Genomic DNA, 15,458 nt, shown 5'->3' with positions numbered 1-15,458 from the left:
CCAAAATTCACCAAATTTAACACAAAATTAAATAAACACACATATATATATATATATATATATATATATATATATATATATATATATATATATATATATATATATATATATATATATGTATATATATATAAACCTCACTGTTGTTAAACAGACTGTCAAGTTCCATCATGATAAACGTCTAAACGTAAACGGAAATGATGAAGATGTGAAAAAGTCTCATAATTCAAATAAAAAAACGTTTTTAAACAAAACTTTTACAAAAAACATTAAGATGATGATAATGATGATGATGAAGATGACGCTGATGAAGATGATGATGATGATGATGAAGATGATGCTGATGAAGATGATGATGATGATGATGATAATAATGATGATGAAGATGATGCTGATGAAGATGATGATGATGGTGATGATGATGATGAAGATGCTGATGAAGATGATGATGATGACAATAATGATGTTAATGATGATGAAGATGATGATGCTGATGATGATGATGATGATGATGTTTCCTCGCAGGCCAGACAAGTCCTCGGAGACGGATTCTGTCAGTGTGAGTTTATCTTCCGTCTGAATGAATCTCGTCTGATCAGCTGTTCTGAGCATGTGCAGCTGGATGACATCACTTCCTGTCTTCCAGCACCCCAGCTGGACCACCTGAAGAAGTCCTCAGCGTCTCCACGGCTGGACGACGTCCACGGCTACCACCGAGGCCGGCGTCAGTCAGGTGAGCGTCAGTCCAGGAGGTGCTGGTTCCCTCCTCATCGTCAGACCTGATGAAGATCAGAACCTGTGAGACAGGAAACATCAAACTTCTTCAGGCGTCACATCCAGGTCCAAACTTTATTTAAAGTGGAAATGAAACAGTCTGGCAAACTAACATTATTTACTAGACCCAGTCATAATCTCATCTATAATAAAATTCCAAACGTGAAAAGTATTAACATTTACAAGAAAACCGTAGTTTGGTCTTATCTTTTGTAGCAAGAATGCCGCCATCTTGCTTGTCACTGGGTTGGTTGATTTAGCGGTCCTGATGAGAGTCCCGTTGTCCCCATCAAATTAAGAGACAACAGAGTAAACAATGGAGACTTGTGAACCAAAAGAGAAGAGGAGACAGAAGGGGGGGGGGGGGGGGGGGGGGGGGCACTACTGTGTTGCTCCCGGATGTAAAAATGAGTTTTACGGAGTTCGGGCTGAGGGCAAAATAGTTAATTTTCACAAACTTCTGCTAAAAAGACGAACGGTGCTTCTGCGCTGGTTGGCAGCACTTAAGAGGAAGAACCCTCTGACTGGTTTGGATTTGTTCAACAAGCTAAAATAAATTTAATTTAAAGGGTTTTTTAATCTTTAAACTTTATTGTAATTACAAAAGTACAGTTTTTATACACTAAAAATGTTTTGACCGCAGGAAACAACTTCATACATAAGACGAGCTCCTAATGTTATTGTTAGCTAACACTGATGCTAAGCTAGTAATTAGCTAGCAGTGTTAGCCGGGAGCAAAATAAAACTAGACGTTTTATTAGCTAATTGAAAATGTAAATATTGTTTGCATCTTTTCCATCATATTACTGTTTCACTACACCATTTATTTTATTTTAGATTAAACCAGCAATGATTACTAACATTAGCTAGCTTTTCTAACAGTTAGCTGCTGTTAGCCGGACGTCCAGTGTCTCCGCTCGGACATCCTTCAGGGACAACATGGCCACCTCCAACACGTCCACCTCCTGGCACAGTAAATCAAACGTGCGGACTTCAGTCAAGCACGATTTACCGCGGAAGACATGGTCTAAGTCAGCCTCTTGGCAGCAGATCGACTCCACTATTGTGGGCAGAACAGCAGCCACACCTACACTAGGTGGTAGTGCTGCTCCGCCCCATAGAGAAGCACCGGCTCCTCATCTTCCTCCTCCCTACTCTTCACTGCTCGACTCACCCGGCGTATCAGCTCGAAAGTGTAGGCAATGGGACTATTATATTCACTCAGTCTTTCAGCATCGTCCTCCATTGTACCACTCTTATTAATCGTGTTACTGCTTTAGGTAGAATGGATTCATTCAGCTCGCAGCCAAAGAACCAACCAACCCCGTGACGTCAGCGTTTACGGTACTGCAAGATGGCGGCGCTGTTGCTACAAAAGATAAAAATAAACTATGGTTTTCTTGTAAATGTTAATATTTGTCATGTTTGTAATATTATTATCAATAAGATTATGACTGGGTCTAGTAAATAATGGTAATTTGCTTGACTGTTTCATTTCCACTTTAAAGCTTTGACAACAGACCTGGACCGTCTGGACCTGAAGCTCTTTGTGACGCGTGTCCCGGTTCAGCTTTAGCTTCCAGAAGAATCTGTGTCCACGCTTCTTCTTGCTTCTTCATCATCTTCTAAACATTCATTCATCAATCTGACTGATTGATGAATCTGTGCTGAACATGGGCAGAGGCTGCGAACCTCAAGCCATCCATAATTTGACTTAAAGAGGTTAAATTAACATACAGTGGGGCTCCAAAGTTTGGGCACCCCTGGTAAAAATTTATTTTAATGTGCCAAAAAGAAGCTAACAAAAGATGGAACATCTCCAAAAGGCGTCAAATTACAGATTAGACATTCTTATAACACGTAAAAAAAAGTTTGATCTTATTTCCATCATTTTAACTTTTAAAATAACAGAAAACAAAAAATGGCCTCTGCAAAAGTTTGGGCACCCTGCATAGTTAGTACCTTCTATTCCCCCCTTTGGCAAGTATGACAGCTTGTAAATGTAGTGCCACATAGTGCCACACTCTCCCCCACAAAATTAAATGTCTCCTGACATTTCTGTCGTCACACCTAATACATTAGCTTTAACACACTTCAATAGCCCAGGGTCTCCAAAAGGTGTTACTCTCAATCACCTGAGTCCTAATAACCTTACAGTCCCTCTGAATGAAGGTCAGCTGTCCTAAAGTATTATAACTCAGTACAGTTGGATGCTGTCTCAGTCTTTGTGGTCGCTCGGTCACAGGGACCGTCTCACCTTCATTTGCAGTTAGAGTGTCAGTTTCGCACTCACCACTACCTGGCCTTTGAAGGTCACGATCAGGACCTTGGAATTGCCCTGGCTCACCGCTCTGCAGTGGCATATCCTCTTCGCTCTGCAGTGGCACATCCTTTCCGCTCTGCAGTGGCACATCCTCTTCGCTCTGTAGTGGCACATCCTCTTCGCTCTGTAGTGGCACATCCACTTCCTGACGATGGAGACTTAGCTGAGGTTGGTAGGGCTGTGCCAAGGGGTTGAGTGAAGTCTTCCTCTGCAGTCTCCCCGGAGCAGGCCTGAGGTACCACTGGTTAGTGCCACTGTAGTCGTCATCCGATGTGTCACCATTGCCGTTCTCTGGTTGCTGCTGCTGCTGTTGTCTACGTGGAGGTTAGGACTTTGTCTTGGTGGCAGTTAAAGAGTCTTTTTGGGGCTGAGCAGTCTGTGGCTTTTCAAGGGGTAGGAAGTCACAGGGCAGAAGGAGATTCCTGTGCACCACCTTCTCTCTTCCTTTGCCATTTTCAGGACTGATCCTATACACTGGACTGTCATCAGCTTTTCTCTCTTTCACCTTATAGACTTGGTCCTCCCAGTAGGACTGAATCTTTACTGGCCCACCTCTAGGAATGAGATTTCGGAGAAGGACCCTATCTACAGGTTGAAGATCTTTCCCTCGAACTCTCTGGTCGTAGTAGGATTTTCCTCGAGCAGCTTCTTTGGTGGCTGTTTTAGAAGCTATGGTGAAGGCCTCCTGCATCCTCATTTTCCAGGAGCTAACATAGCCATCATAGTCCACATGAGCTTCATCCTTCTTCAGATTGAAGAGCAGGTCAATGGGCAGGCGGGGGGAACGTCCAAACATGAGGTAATACGGGGCGTAGCCTGCAGCCACGCTCTTTGTACAGTTGTACGCGTGAACAACTTTAGCCAATGACTCTTTCCAATCATCCTTCTCCTTGTCCTCCAGGGTCCGCAACATGGACGAAAGGGTGCGATTGAATCTCTCCACCTGCCCATTACCCTGTGGGTGGTAGGGTGTCGTGTGGGAGCCCTGGATACCTGAGAGTTCTTTCAATCTTGCCATAAGCTTGTTTTCAAACTCTTTGCCCATGTCATGGTGTAGTCTGGTTGGGAAGCCGAATTTGAGTGCAAAGTCGTTGAAGAGCTTGTCAGCGACGGTTTTAGCTGCTTTGTTCTTTGTTGCATAAGCTTGGGCAAACCTCGTGAAGTGATCCATCACGACTAGTATATACTCATAGCCATGCTTACACTTTTCCAAGTGGAGGAAGTCTATGGATACGAGCTGGAACGGGTAAGTAGACTGGATCGAGGTCAGAGGTACACGGGTCTGCTTACTCGGCTTCTTCTTCTTGATACACTCACACTCTTCTGTGACAAAGTGTTCAACTTCTTTCGCCATCTGCGGCCAGTAGAACCTGTCTCGAACCAGGTCAAGAGTCCTTTCCACCCCTAAGTGGCCCATGTCTTGATGGAGCTCTTTGAAAACCAGGGGGCGATAGACTTTTGGGACCAGTAGCTGCTCTCGACGGGTTGTTTGGCGGCGTAGGATACCATCTTGGTCAACATGAAGCTTCAACCATTGCTTGAGCAGTGCCGCTACAGCCGGGTGCTCTGCCTTTACCTCCGCTCTACTTGGTCTTCTATTCTGGGACTTGTAGTAGAGCACTCTTGACAGGACGTCATCTGCTTCTTGTGCTCTACGTATCTGGTCTGGCGTAAGAGGCTGGTCAGTGTCAGATTCTTTGATCAACTGTAAAGCACTAACCTGGATAACCCCGATGCCTTGGCGAGGGTCTCTCTGCTCAACAGATTCCATGGATGCACTAATGGCTTCCTGCCCCACTTCAGCGGTACAGCTCTCCATGTACCTATCAATGTCCAGCGGCATCCGCGACAGTCCATCCGCATCAGCGTTGGTCTTGCCCGGACAATAGCGTATGGTGAAGTTGTAGTTGGCCAGCTCCGCAACCCATCTATGACCTGTGGCGTTGAGTTTTGCAGTAGTGAGCACATATGTTAACGGGTTATTATCAATGTACACCACAAATGACGGGGCATGGTACAGATAATCCCAGAAACGCTCGCAGATGGCCCACTTCATTGCCAGAAACTCCAACTTGCCAGAGTGTAGGTGGTACTTTTTCTCTGCCGGACTCAGGGTGCGGGAACCATAGGCTATTACTCTCATCTTGCCTTGCTGTCGCTGGTACAAAACAGCTCCTAACCCGACCTGGGATGCATCACAATGTAAAACAAATGGCTCAGTAAAATCAGGGTACCCAAGGACAGGAGGTTTGGTAAGGGCATCTACGAGTTGGTTCAATATCTCTTGGTGGGAGCTAGTCCACTGGATGGGTGAGCGTGATGGTAAATTACCTTTATTCTTCTTAACTCCTTTTTTGGAATTGTCAGCTTGCAGTGTTCTCAGAGGGTGGAGGACTTAGCAGGTGATAGAGGGGGTGGGCTACCTGAGAGAAATTGGGGATGAAAGGCCTATAATAAGAGAGGAAACCAAGTCTTTGACGTACCTCTCCAACAGTTGCAGGTGTCCTCTCTTTTAAAGCCATCACAGGGGCCAACTCTGCTGGATCCATTGTATAGCCTTCACCTGATACCAGTTTGCCTAGAAACTTGACACTGCACTTGAACAGTTCACACTTCTTCGGGGTCAGCTTGACACCATGCTCTTTGTAACGCTGGAGGACAAGACGAATGTGCTCTAAGTGCTCTTCGAAGCTGCTACTGTGCACCAGGTTGTCGTCTAGGTAAGGGAGGCAGATAGTGTCTCTGAGGCCTGCCAAACAGTGTTCCATGCTTCTCTGGAACTCAGCAGGTGCAGAACTCAGGCCGATGGGAATGCGTACCCATTGGTAAAGCCCCCAGGGTGTGATGAAGGCGGTCAAGGGGCGGCTGTCTTCATCCAAGAAGCCCTGGTGGTACGCCTTGCCCTGGTCTAACACTGAAAACCAAGAGCTCCCGCCCAGTGTATCCAGTATGTCTTGAATTCTCTGTATTGGCTGTCGATCACGAAAGCATATCCTGGCCCCTTGCATATGGACTAACATGTGCCCGAACATAGACTGTGGTGACTTGGTGAGCCGGTAAGGGCACTCTTTTTACTCCAGTATGTACCACACCTGTCTCTGCGTCTTCACTGCTGTTCTGCATTAGTTTGACAACATTATGAGCAGTTCGTACAGTTACTTCAAATGCTTTACTCACGTAGTGAGCTAGCTGTTTCCTTCCGCTTTTCGTCTTTACTTCTTCCTGATTAACAATGACTTCAATAACATTGCAGCCAATGATGGGGGTCACTGGCCACGGCGGGGTCACCTGATACTAAAATTGGCACTTGTAGCTCACTCGCTGGGGACAAATCACTGTTTAATCTGAAGGTGACTTCAATCTAGCCAATGTAGGAAATGGGTGTCGTTTGCAGCAAACACTGTAAGTGTCTCATTCTCTAGGAGTTCTGAAACGGGCCTGACGACTGTGTGGGGAAGGTGGTTTTGTCGCCAGTTTTCGTTGATTATGCTGGACTGAGCCCCAGAATCCCATAACACTTTGACTGGCTGATCGTCCATAAAACAGTTCACCGTACATCTGTTTCCCACAAGGCTAACTAACCGTGACTTGTGTTGAGGAGGGAGATAGCAAACTTCAGTTACAGCTGATAAGGCAATAGGTGCTGTTTCAGTAGGTGGTGGGCTTTGCTGTCTGTTATGGGACTCTAGGCTTTGGGCTACTGCTGGTCCCATCTCAGTAGTCCCTCTCCGTTTCCCGTCAACAGTCTCTGTGCTCGGCATCCACGAGAGTAGTGACCCTCTCGCCCACATTTGAAACAGTACATACACTTTTCTCCTTTGCCCTCTTCTTTGCATTTTTTACAGGCCTTTTCCCTGTGTTTTGGTGACATGGTGCGGGGATCAGTTTCCATAGCAGTCATAAACATTTGTTTCATTTCTTTGCGTAGTTCTTCTATTATTTGCTGTGTGTCTAGTTTAGTCTCTTTACCTTTTACTGTCTTTACTGCTGCTGCAGGAGGGGATTCTTTGGGCTTGGAGTGGCTTTGAACAGGTGTCGGGGGTGCCTGGCATTCTGTTTGGAGCTCCTGGACCTTGGGAATCTTGGCAGCAGCTGACCTTTTTCTTTTCTCAAATCTCTCATTTTCTAGCTTTGAAGCTTCGTTGACTTTCTCGATCAGTTCTTCATCTGTTATGCTCATAGTGCTGAGGAGGGGCTGTAACTGATACCTAATAGGGTCACTGAGCAGCCCAGTTTCAAGGGAGCGAAGGAATTTGTGCTGGATTGTGGCTCTGCTGTACAGTTCATCTGTTTCCTCATTTGCTGCTTTCCATAACAACTTCTCTTTGAGTTTGATGGCACGAAATACAAAGTTGAGAGGAGTTTCTTTGGGCTCTTGAGAGATATTGAGCAGCTGATGATAAAGCTCTGTGGGGCTGTCTACCTTGTAGTGACCCTTTAAGATGGTGAGCAGTTTACTAAGAGTCAACCCACGTTTTATCTCCAACATGTCTCTTAGTGGCATTCTTGGGCTAATAGCTCTGATCACTGCTTCGACTATTTCAGTCTCTGAGTGTCCTTTTTCACTCCTGTTTTCAATCTGACGGACTAGGCTGAGATAGGATTGCTCATCCTTTTGCCCATGCTCTCCAATCTGCCCACAGATTTTAAACTCCCTCCTCAATGTGACCGCTTGAAGAGTGAATGTTCGCTCTGGCTGAGCTTTGGGTGGAGAAGCTGTTGTCTTTACAGGGGGGGTACATAGGGGGACATCCTCAGGTTCAGATTCTTTTCTTGGGGGTTGCTCTACTGGTTGACACTGCTCTTTATTTAATTTCTGGATGTACATGGCTATATTTTTATAAAACCATTCCACTTGATCCATTTCCTCCGTTTCCTCAGTTGTGTCGAACTCGTCCTCTGCTAACTTGATGAGTGTCCTCTTGGTCTTGCTTTGGGTCTCTCCACTGTCCAGGCCGGGACATTTCACTCGCCTGCAGACCTCCACGAGAGACTCCCTCTCCAACTGCCACAAGGCTGCACTGATATCATCGCGTAGAAGCTGTATTGCCTCCATTTTATTTAAGGTTCATCTCTTGGGAATGAAGGTGGTTAGTGATGATGTCGACTCACTAGCGCCACCTCCTGGCTGGCTCGCCAAAATATGTAACACTGCAGAAAATGATGGGCCAACTCATCTCCCGTGCAACATATTTATTTTTGCAAATCTGCAAAATAGAGAATTAACAAGGTTTAGAGGAGCGGACTCGATGTGTGGTCTGTACACGGTCTCATCACGTCCTGACTAAACTTCTTCTGTCCAGTACTACAACAACTGAGATACAACACACTAGCATTTTCAACCACACTATGACATTAGCACTGAAAGTTTCTTTTAGACTAATGTTGCATCTCTTTTTATAAAGTTTTCTCACCACATGCCTCACAATAATCAACAAAAAAGGAAAACATACATTTTAGCAGTAAACAAATACCTTCCTGAACTCTGATCAATTTTATTCTGCTTCTTAACCGTTGTTTTAATCACTGTTTCAACATCTTCATTAATCATGAACTGATGTTATTAAGTAACTAAATTGCTTGAAAATCAATTATCTGAATTATATGAACTACTTTGAACATAAAGCATTTTACACTCTTCCTGGTCACACAGAAAAAATACAGTGTATCTTGAACCCAGATTACACGTGTGCAGAACACAGAATTTACAGTGGCTTACTGACGGCAATAGGACCATGTGCGCTCTAGCTTAGCCATTCACTTAGTCTAGTATCTCCGTTCACACAGCTTTATGACATGACACCATCTCTGCTAACCATACGTTTTGGCCATTACTTGTGTTTTCAGACAGTATGTTCGTTTCACAAAACTATTCTTGTCTATTATTTGTCTATATTTTACACCCAGCTTACCTGCAAAATAGAGAATTAACAGAATTTAGAGGAGGGGACTCGATGTGTGGTCTGTACACGGTCTCATCACGTCCTGACTAAACTTCTTCTGCTGGCGTCAGCTACTGATGCATAAGACACCGAGCGCCCTCTGCTGGCGAAACCTATATTAATGCTATTTATAGCAAAAGAGACCTTACCCGTGACTTTCTCAATAAAAATGAATGGGGGGCAACTATTTCCATGTATTCATCTGTGACATAGTGCCACATAAACACTTTTTTATAGCCAGTCAATAGTCTTTCTAATCTTGTTTGAGGTATCTTCACCCATTCTTCCTTGCAAAAGTCTTCCAGATCTTTGAGATTTCTGGGCCATCTGTGACGCACTGCTCTTTTAAGGTCTATCCATAGACTTTCAATTATGTTGAGGTCAGGAGATTGTGAAGGCCATGGCAAAACCTTCAGTTTATGCCTCTTGATGTAATCCACCCTGGATTTAGAGGTGTTTTTAGGATCATCATCCATTTGTAGAAGCCATCCTCTTTAATTGCAGCTTTTTCCACAGATGGCATTAGGTTAGCATCCAAAATTTGCTCAAATCCCATTGAATCCATTTTTCCTTCTACTCGTGACATGTTCCCTGTGCCACTGGCTGCAATACAACCCCAAAGCATGATTGATCCACCCCCATGCTCAACAGTTGGATAGAGGTTCTTTTCATTAAATTATGTGCCCTTTCTTCTCCAAACGTACCTGTGCTCATTCCGGCCAAAAAGTTCAATTTTAACCTCATCAATCCACAGAATTTGTTTCCAAAATGCAGCAGGCTTGTCTATATGTTCCTTTGCTAACTTCAAATGCAGATTTTTGTGGTAAGGACGTAAAAGAAGTTTCCTTCTGATGACTCTTCCATGACGGCCATATTTGTACAAGTACCTCTTTATAGTAGAATAGTGCACCACGACTCCAGTGTCAGGCAGATCTTCCTGGAGGGATCGTGCAGTCAAACTTGGGTATTGACTTGCTTTTCTTACAATCCTGCGAGCTGTTCTGTCTGATATTTTTCTTGGTCTTCCAGATTTTGCTTTAACTTCCACTTTCCCAATGACTGCCATTTCTTGATTATATTCGGAACAGAGGATATTAGCGTCTGAAAACGCTTTGCTATGTTCTTACACCCTTCTCCTGCTTTGTGAGCATCAACTATTTTCAGTTCCAGTGTTCTTGACAGCTGCTTAGAGGAACCCATGGTGCCGATTGTTGAGGTGAGGTCAGATGAGTCTGAGCATTTAAAACCTTTGAGATTGACATCACCTGGTCTTTCCAGACACTAACTGTAACCAATCCAGGACACTGTCAGGTCTCTGTTGTCAAATTGGGGGCGTACAAGGTACTAACTCTGCAGGGTGCCCAAACTTTCACAGACACCATATTTTGTTTTCTGTTATTTTGAAGGTTAAAATGATGGAAATATGATGTAATTTTTTTTTGGACATGTTATAAGAATGTCTAAACTACTTTGATGCCTTTTCAAGATTTTCCATCTTTTTAAAGCTCCTTATTTGCACATTAAAATACATTTTTACCAGGGGTGGCCAAACTTTGGAGCCTCACTGTAGATGGAACTGAAATTGGAAGAGTTTTTGATGTGGAATTCCTAGAGGTTGTAATAGATTCTAAATGAACCTGGAAAGACCATGTACATTACATAAAGGTTCAAATTTAAAAAAATACTCGGTATCTTGTACAGAACTAAAGATTTATTACTTTACTTTATCATTGTCTATAATCTACTGTCATACTGTGTTGAACTGTGCGGCGGCGCCCAGAGGACAACTCTGAATGACATTATTCTGTCACAACAACATGCCGTACGCCTGATAAATAATGTTGGATATTAAGATCACACACATCCATTATATATTAAATCAGAACTCATGAAATGTGATGATTTAGTTTCCTATAAGACGATACAAGTTATGTTTAAGGTTAAACAAAATGTTCTTCCAGAAGGTGTCCAGAACTACTTTAAGCTCCAGCAGACTGAATATAATTTAGACACAGCTGTAAATTTATTGTTCCAACATCTAGGACAGGTGAAACAGAGACGCTTGTCCTGTCGGGGGGCTGAACTCTGGAATAAACTCAGTAAGGAGGTAAAAAAATAGTCATTCTTTATTTCCATTTTAAAAGATGATTTATCAGTTTATTTTTGAGAGGTATGTAACTTTATAAATGATTTTTCTTTATAAAAGTCACACATTGTGAATTTAATGCTTTTGCTTTTGTTATATGTATAATTTGAGGTAAGTCTACTTGTAAGTGTACATTATTAGGTATACAAGCTTTACTTCTGCCTGTTTTGTTTTTGTTTTACTTGATTGTTTTCTTGGAAATGGACAAACTGTGACTGATACAAACAAAACAAAATAAACTAACTAACTAAATCCTTGCTGGAAAGACTGAACCTTTTGATGGATGCTGCTTTTATAGCCAATCGTGGCACCCTCGCCATCTGTTTTCCAGCATCGAGCCGCTGGATACGACCCAAACTGTCCTCGTTTGTCTACAGAACAGCTTTATTCTGACAGCAGACTCTGACGTCGATCAGGAAGGACAGAAAAATGTCCTCTGAGTAGAAACACAGCAGTTATGTTGGTTCTGTTTGTCCCTCCAGAACCTCCAGAGCTGCTGCTCTACACGCCTGAGAAGTCCAGGAAGAGTCTGCCGCTGCTGCTGGAGGGAAACCTGCCGTACAGACGCACCAGGAGACAGTCAGGTGTGGACATGTCCTGCAGGACCTCGTCGGCGGACTTCCAGACGTCTGCAGACTCATCGGGAAAATCCAGAATAATCTCATGACTCGTTTTCTTTTCTAAACGGTTTGTTTTTATCATTTCCAGCTCCGGCCAAAGACATCGAGGCGGCGTTTCATTCCAGCGGTGAGTAAATCCAGACAGCTGCTTCCAGATGTTTCTGCTGCTTTTCACGGAAGTGTTGCCCAGCACGGGGCGCTGCTGCAGGAAGCAGAAGAATCATTTCAGTCAGGACATCCCAGATTTGCCACGTATCTATGGAAACAGAAATGTGCCACAATAACTTACATGAACATTTAATGATTATTTAAATGTCTCATTAATTTGTTAAATAAGAAGTTAAATAAATAAATACATTTATAATAACTGCGTGTCGCATTCTGACACGAAGCCATGATTTACATGCTCATCGTTGGCTCCGCCCACCATCATTTTTTTTTTTTTTGTCTTGTCCAGCATTTAAGCAGCAGACTGATGTTCTGGATGCTGTGTTCTGCTGAGCAAATTTATTTTGCCAAGGGGAACTTTTATAGATGTAATGATCCCCTTGTATTTCTTGATTCTTATTTTATTTTTCTATTTGCTTTGGATAATAGTTTGTATTGCAGAGTTTATGCTGCTGGACCCGACCGGAAAGGACAGGAAAGGGACAGAAAGAGAACAGAAAAGAGAACAGAAAAAACAAAAAGAGATCAATGCATACACGTATATGCACATACACACCCACCTACATATATATGTATATACACTCGCACATACAGTATATATATACATATATACATACACATACACACACACACACATGCATACATATACATAGATAGACATACATACATACATATACACACACACACATGCATACATATACATAGATAGACATACATACATACATACATACATACATACATATGTACACACACATACCCACCCACATACATAAATATATACACCCACACAAGCCAACTCTAGATTCATGGTCCCTGTGGAGAACAAAACCATTGACAATCAGGAGGACCAGAAACTAGCAAGTTAAATCAGAAAGACAGAGATAGAGCTACCTGCTGTTAATGAATAAACTTGCTGGACGACTCAGTGACTGTGACACATGCAGAACATTCATGCAGAACATTTAGAGTGGAACGTGTTCAGAGAAGAGTGATCATGCCAATGTGACCCCGCCCGCCCAGGGCTAGAGGCAGGCCAGGAGAACCCAGAGACCCGGGTAACCGACAGTCACCCCCAGGCACAGACCCCAACCACCCCACTCCGGAGCCAGCCATGCATCCGCCCAGGAAGTGGCGAAGGAGGTCCCCAACCAGAGTCCCCTGCAGTCAGGGGGAACAGGCCCCAGCAGGCCCAGGCCGGCAAGGGCCGATCCCGCCGGGCACCGGCCCCCCAGGGCAGACAGAGCGCGGGCCCCAGGGCCCCAAGAGCCCGAGAGCAGCCCCCCGCCCCCGCAGGCAGAGGGCACAGCCCACACCGACGGAGGACCAGGATCCCCAGACCGCCACCCAGCGGCAGCCAGGTCACACCCCAGCGCACCAGCTGCGCTCCCCGGGTACAGGACACCACCCCCCCACCACCAAACCACACACACATATACATGCACACCCTCCCTCCCCCAACACACACTCCCCTCTCAACCCCCATCCACACACCCCTCCGCAATCCACACACATCCCCCATCACATACACACCCCCACCCCACCTCTACTCACTCACCCATACCAAGTCACACAAACCCCAACCGATCCCGCCCCCACACACGCTCACACCCCGCCACCCCATCCCTCTACTTCTACCCAACAACACATGCCCCACCAAACACCCCTCCACCACCCACAGCCCCCCCTCCAAACTTCACTCACACATCCCATTCCGCATATACCCCCCCCCCCCCCCACACACACACACACACACACACACACACCTTCACCCCTCCAGCACAGGCACACCCCATTACAAACAACCCACCCACCAACATACCCCTCTACACACACACACACACACACACACACACACACACACACACACATCTACTCATCCGCTCACATCCCTATCCCCTCACCCCCCTACCCACCTATATCTCCAACCCTAATCCCCCCCCAGCCATCCCACCATCCATCTGTAACCCCATACACCTACTCCCACACATCCTCACCTCACCCCTCCATCATGTCCCATGTGAGATACCTCAGAGGGGGCAGAGGACAGGATGGCCCCAATCAGGGCCCCCATAATTACCCCCCACCACTCCCAGCGTCCCCCCCACCACTCCACAGATGCAGCCGACCCAGCACCCCCCCAGGGCCGGCGACAACCCTCCTACAGCCAGGCCAGCCCAGACTTAGGTCTAATGGATGGCACTCCCCCCCCCCCCCCCAGTAAAGCCCCGAGAGCAGGGGCATGAGAAGACCCTATCGTCCCTGCCTCCCCCCCGCTTATGACTGATTGTGAAGTATGTATTAGTTGCAATTAAAATTGAGGGAAGTGCCACGCGGTGTTGGGAGAGGGACCACCATACACTGCATGCCCCCCCCCCCCCCCCCCCCCCCCCACCCCCCAATCATGTCAGTTGTCAGTGTTTTGGTGTTTTGATGTCTAAGTGTAATTAAAACTGGGAGGTGAGCCGAGGCTGGGTGCAGCGATCAGGACCACCTTGATGGCCTTTCTCACCACCCAGCGCCACGTGCACACCTCCCAATACCCTGCCTGTGTGTGATGGGGGGCGGGGAGGAAGAGGGGTCGAGGGATTTAAGTCTGGAGGAAAGTGAGCTGCCAGCAGCACTAGGCATGCCCCCCCTCACAGGGCCTCCCAAGGACCAGGACAAGCCGGGGACAGCCATCCCCGTAACCAGAGCCTTCGGCGACTCTAACCAGAGAGTCATCACCGACCCAAGAGGGGACCAACTCACCACATGCAGAAGGGGGGCATGAGGACAAAGAGGAGGCGGGGCGGCAGAAGGGGAATCCCAGACCGATGGTCCACCGCCCCCTCACTCACAGAGGACACCCCCACCTGGGGACATGAAGTCCCCCCTTGTCCACACGTCGGCACTTTCACACACATCCGCCACTGTCTCAGCACACACACCTACACCCACACACACACTTCCTGACACATACAGGTCCACCCACACACACATTCAGCCCACCCTCAAAACCATCCTCCTGACCCCCACGTCACATCCAAATCTCCCACCCCCATCCATCACATCTACACTTATCCACCAACCCACCACACACATGCACCCGCGATCGCCGCGGTGCAGCCAACATGCAGCTGGTTGTTCGCTGGAGGTTTAAAACGCGACAAAAACAAACATCTGAGCTCCAAAATCATGTTTTTAATGTTCAAATGTGGAATTTCAAGATTTCAGAAGGTTTTCTGTCAACTTCAGGTTATGGTCAGATTCTCATCCCAGTCCAACCAGTCTGAATCCCAGTAAATGAAAACATTTCTTCTCCACACTGTTAGAACAAACAAGCTTCTTCTGCTGGTTTAAAACAATAGATTGTACATAACAGATGGGCGGAGCCTCCGTGACGTCACCCGTAGGTTTCTGAAGAGCTGAATTGAAGCTCGGTGGGCGGTTCCTACCATCACCATCTTGGCAGGGGCATGCGTGTCGTCTCACCCGGAAAATACAAATAT

The 15,458-nt window shown here is 45.8% G+C and overlaps 1 protein-coding gene across 1 annotated transcript in view; it reads left to right on the top strand.

Annotated features, from left to right (window-relative positions):
- plekhg2 (pleckstrin homology domain containing, family G (with RhoGef domain) member 2) overlaps positions 1 to 12,022 on the top strand; it is a 90,165-nt gene extending 78,143 nt beyond the window's left edge. Inside the window, exons 12-15 of the mRNA XM_079246475.1 lie at positions 523 to 556; positions 644 to 730; positions 11,665 to 11,766; positions 11,891 to 12,022. Coding sequence (XP_079102601.1) covers positions 523 to 556; positions 644 to 730; positions 11,665 to 11,695 — 152 coding nt within the window. The 3' untranslated portion in view covers positions 11,696 to 11,766; positions 11,891 to 12,022. The remainder of the gene's footprint in view (positions 1 to 522; positions 557 to 643; positions 731 to 11,664; positions 11,767 to 11,890) is intronic.
- Positions 12,023 to 15,458: the final 3,436 nt, after the last annotated feature.

The sequence above is a fragment of the Telmatherina bonti genome (genome assembly GCF_933228915.1).
Source record: "Telmatherina bonti genome assembly, chromosome: 9".
In the NCBI taxonomy this organism is placed as follows: domain Eukaryota; kingdom Metazoa; phylum Chordata; class Actinopteri; order Atheriniformes; family Telmatherinidae; genus Telmatherina; species Telmatherina bonti.
Note: the sequence above shows the minus strand (reverse complement) of the source record. Positions and strands in the feature narration are given on the sequence as shown.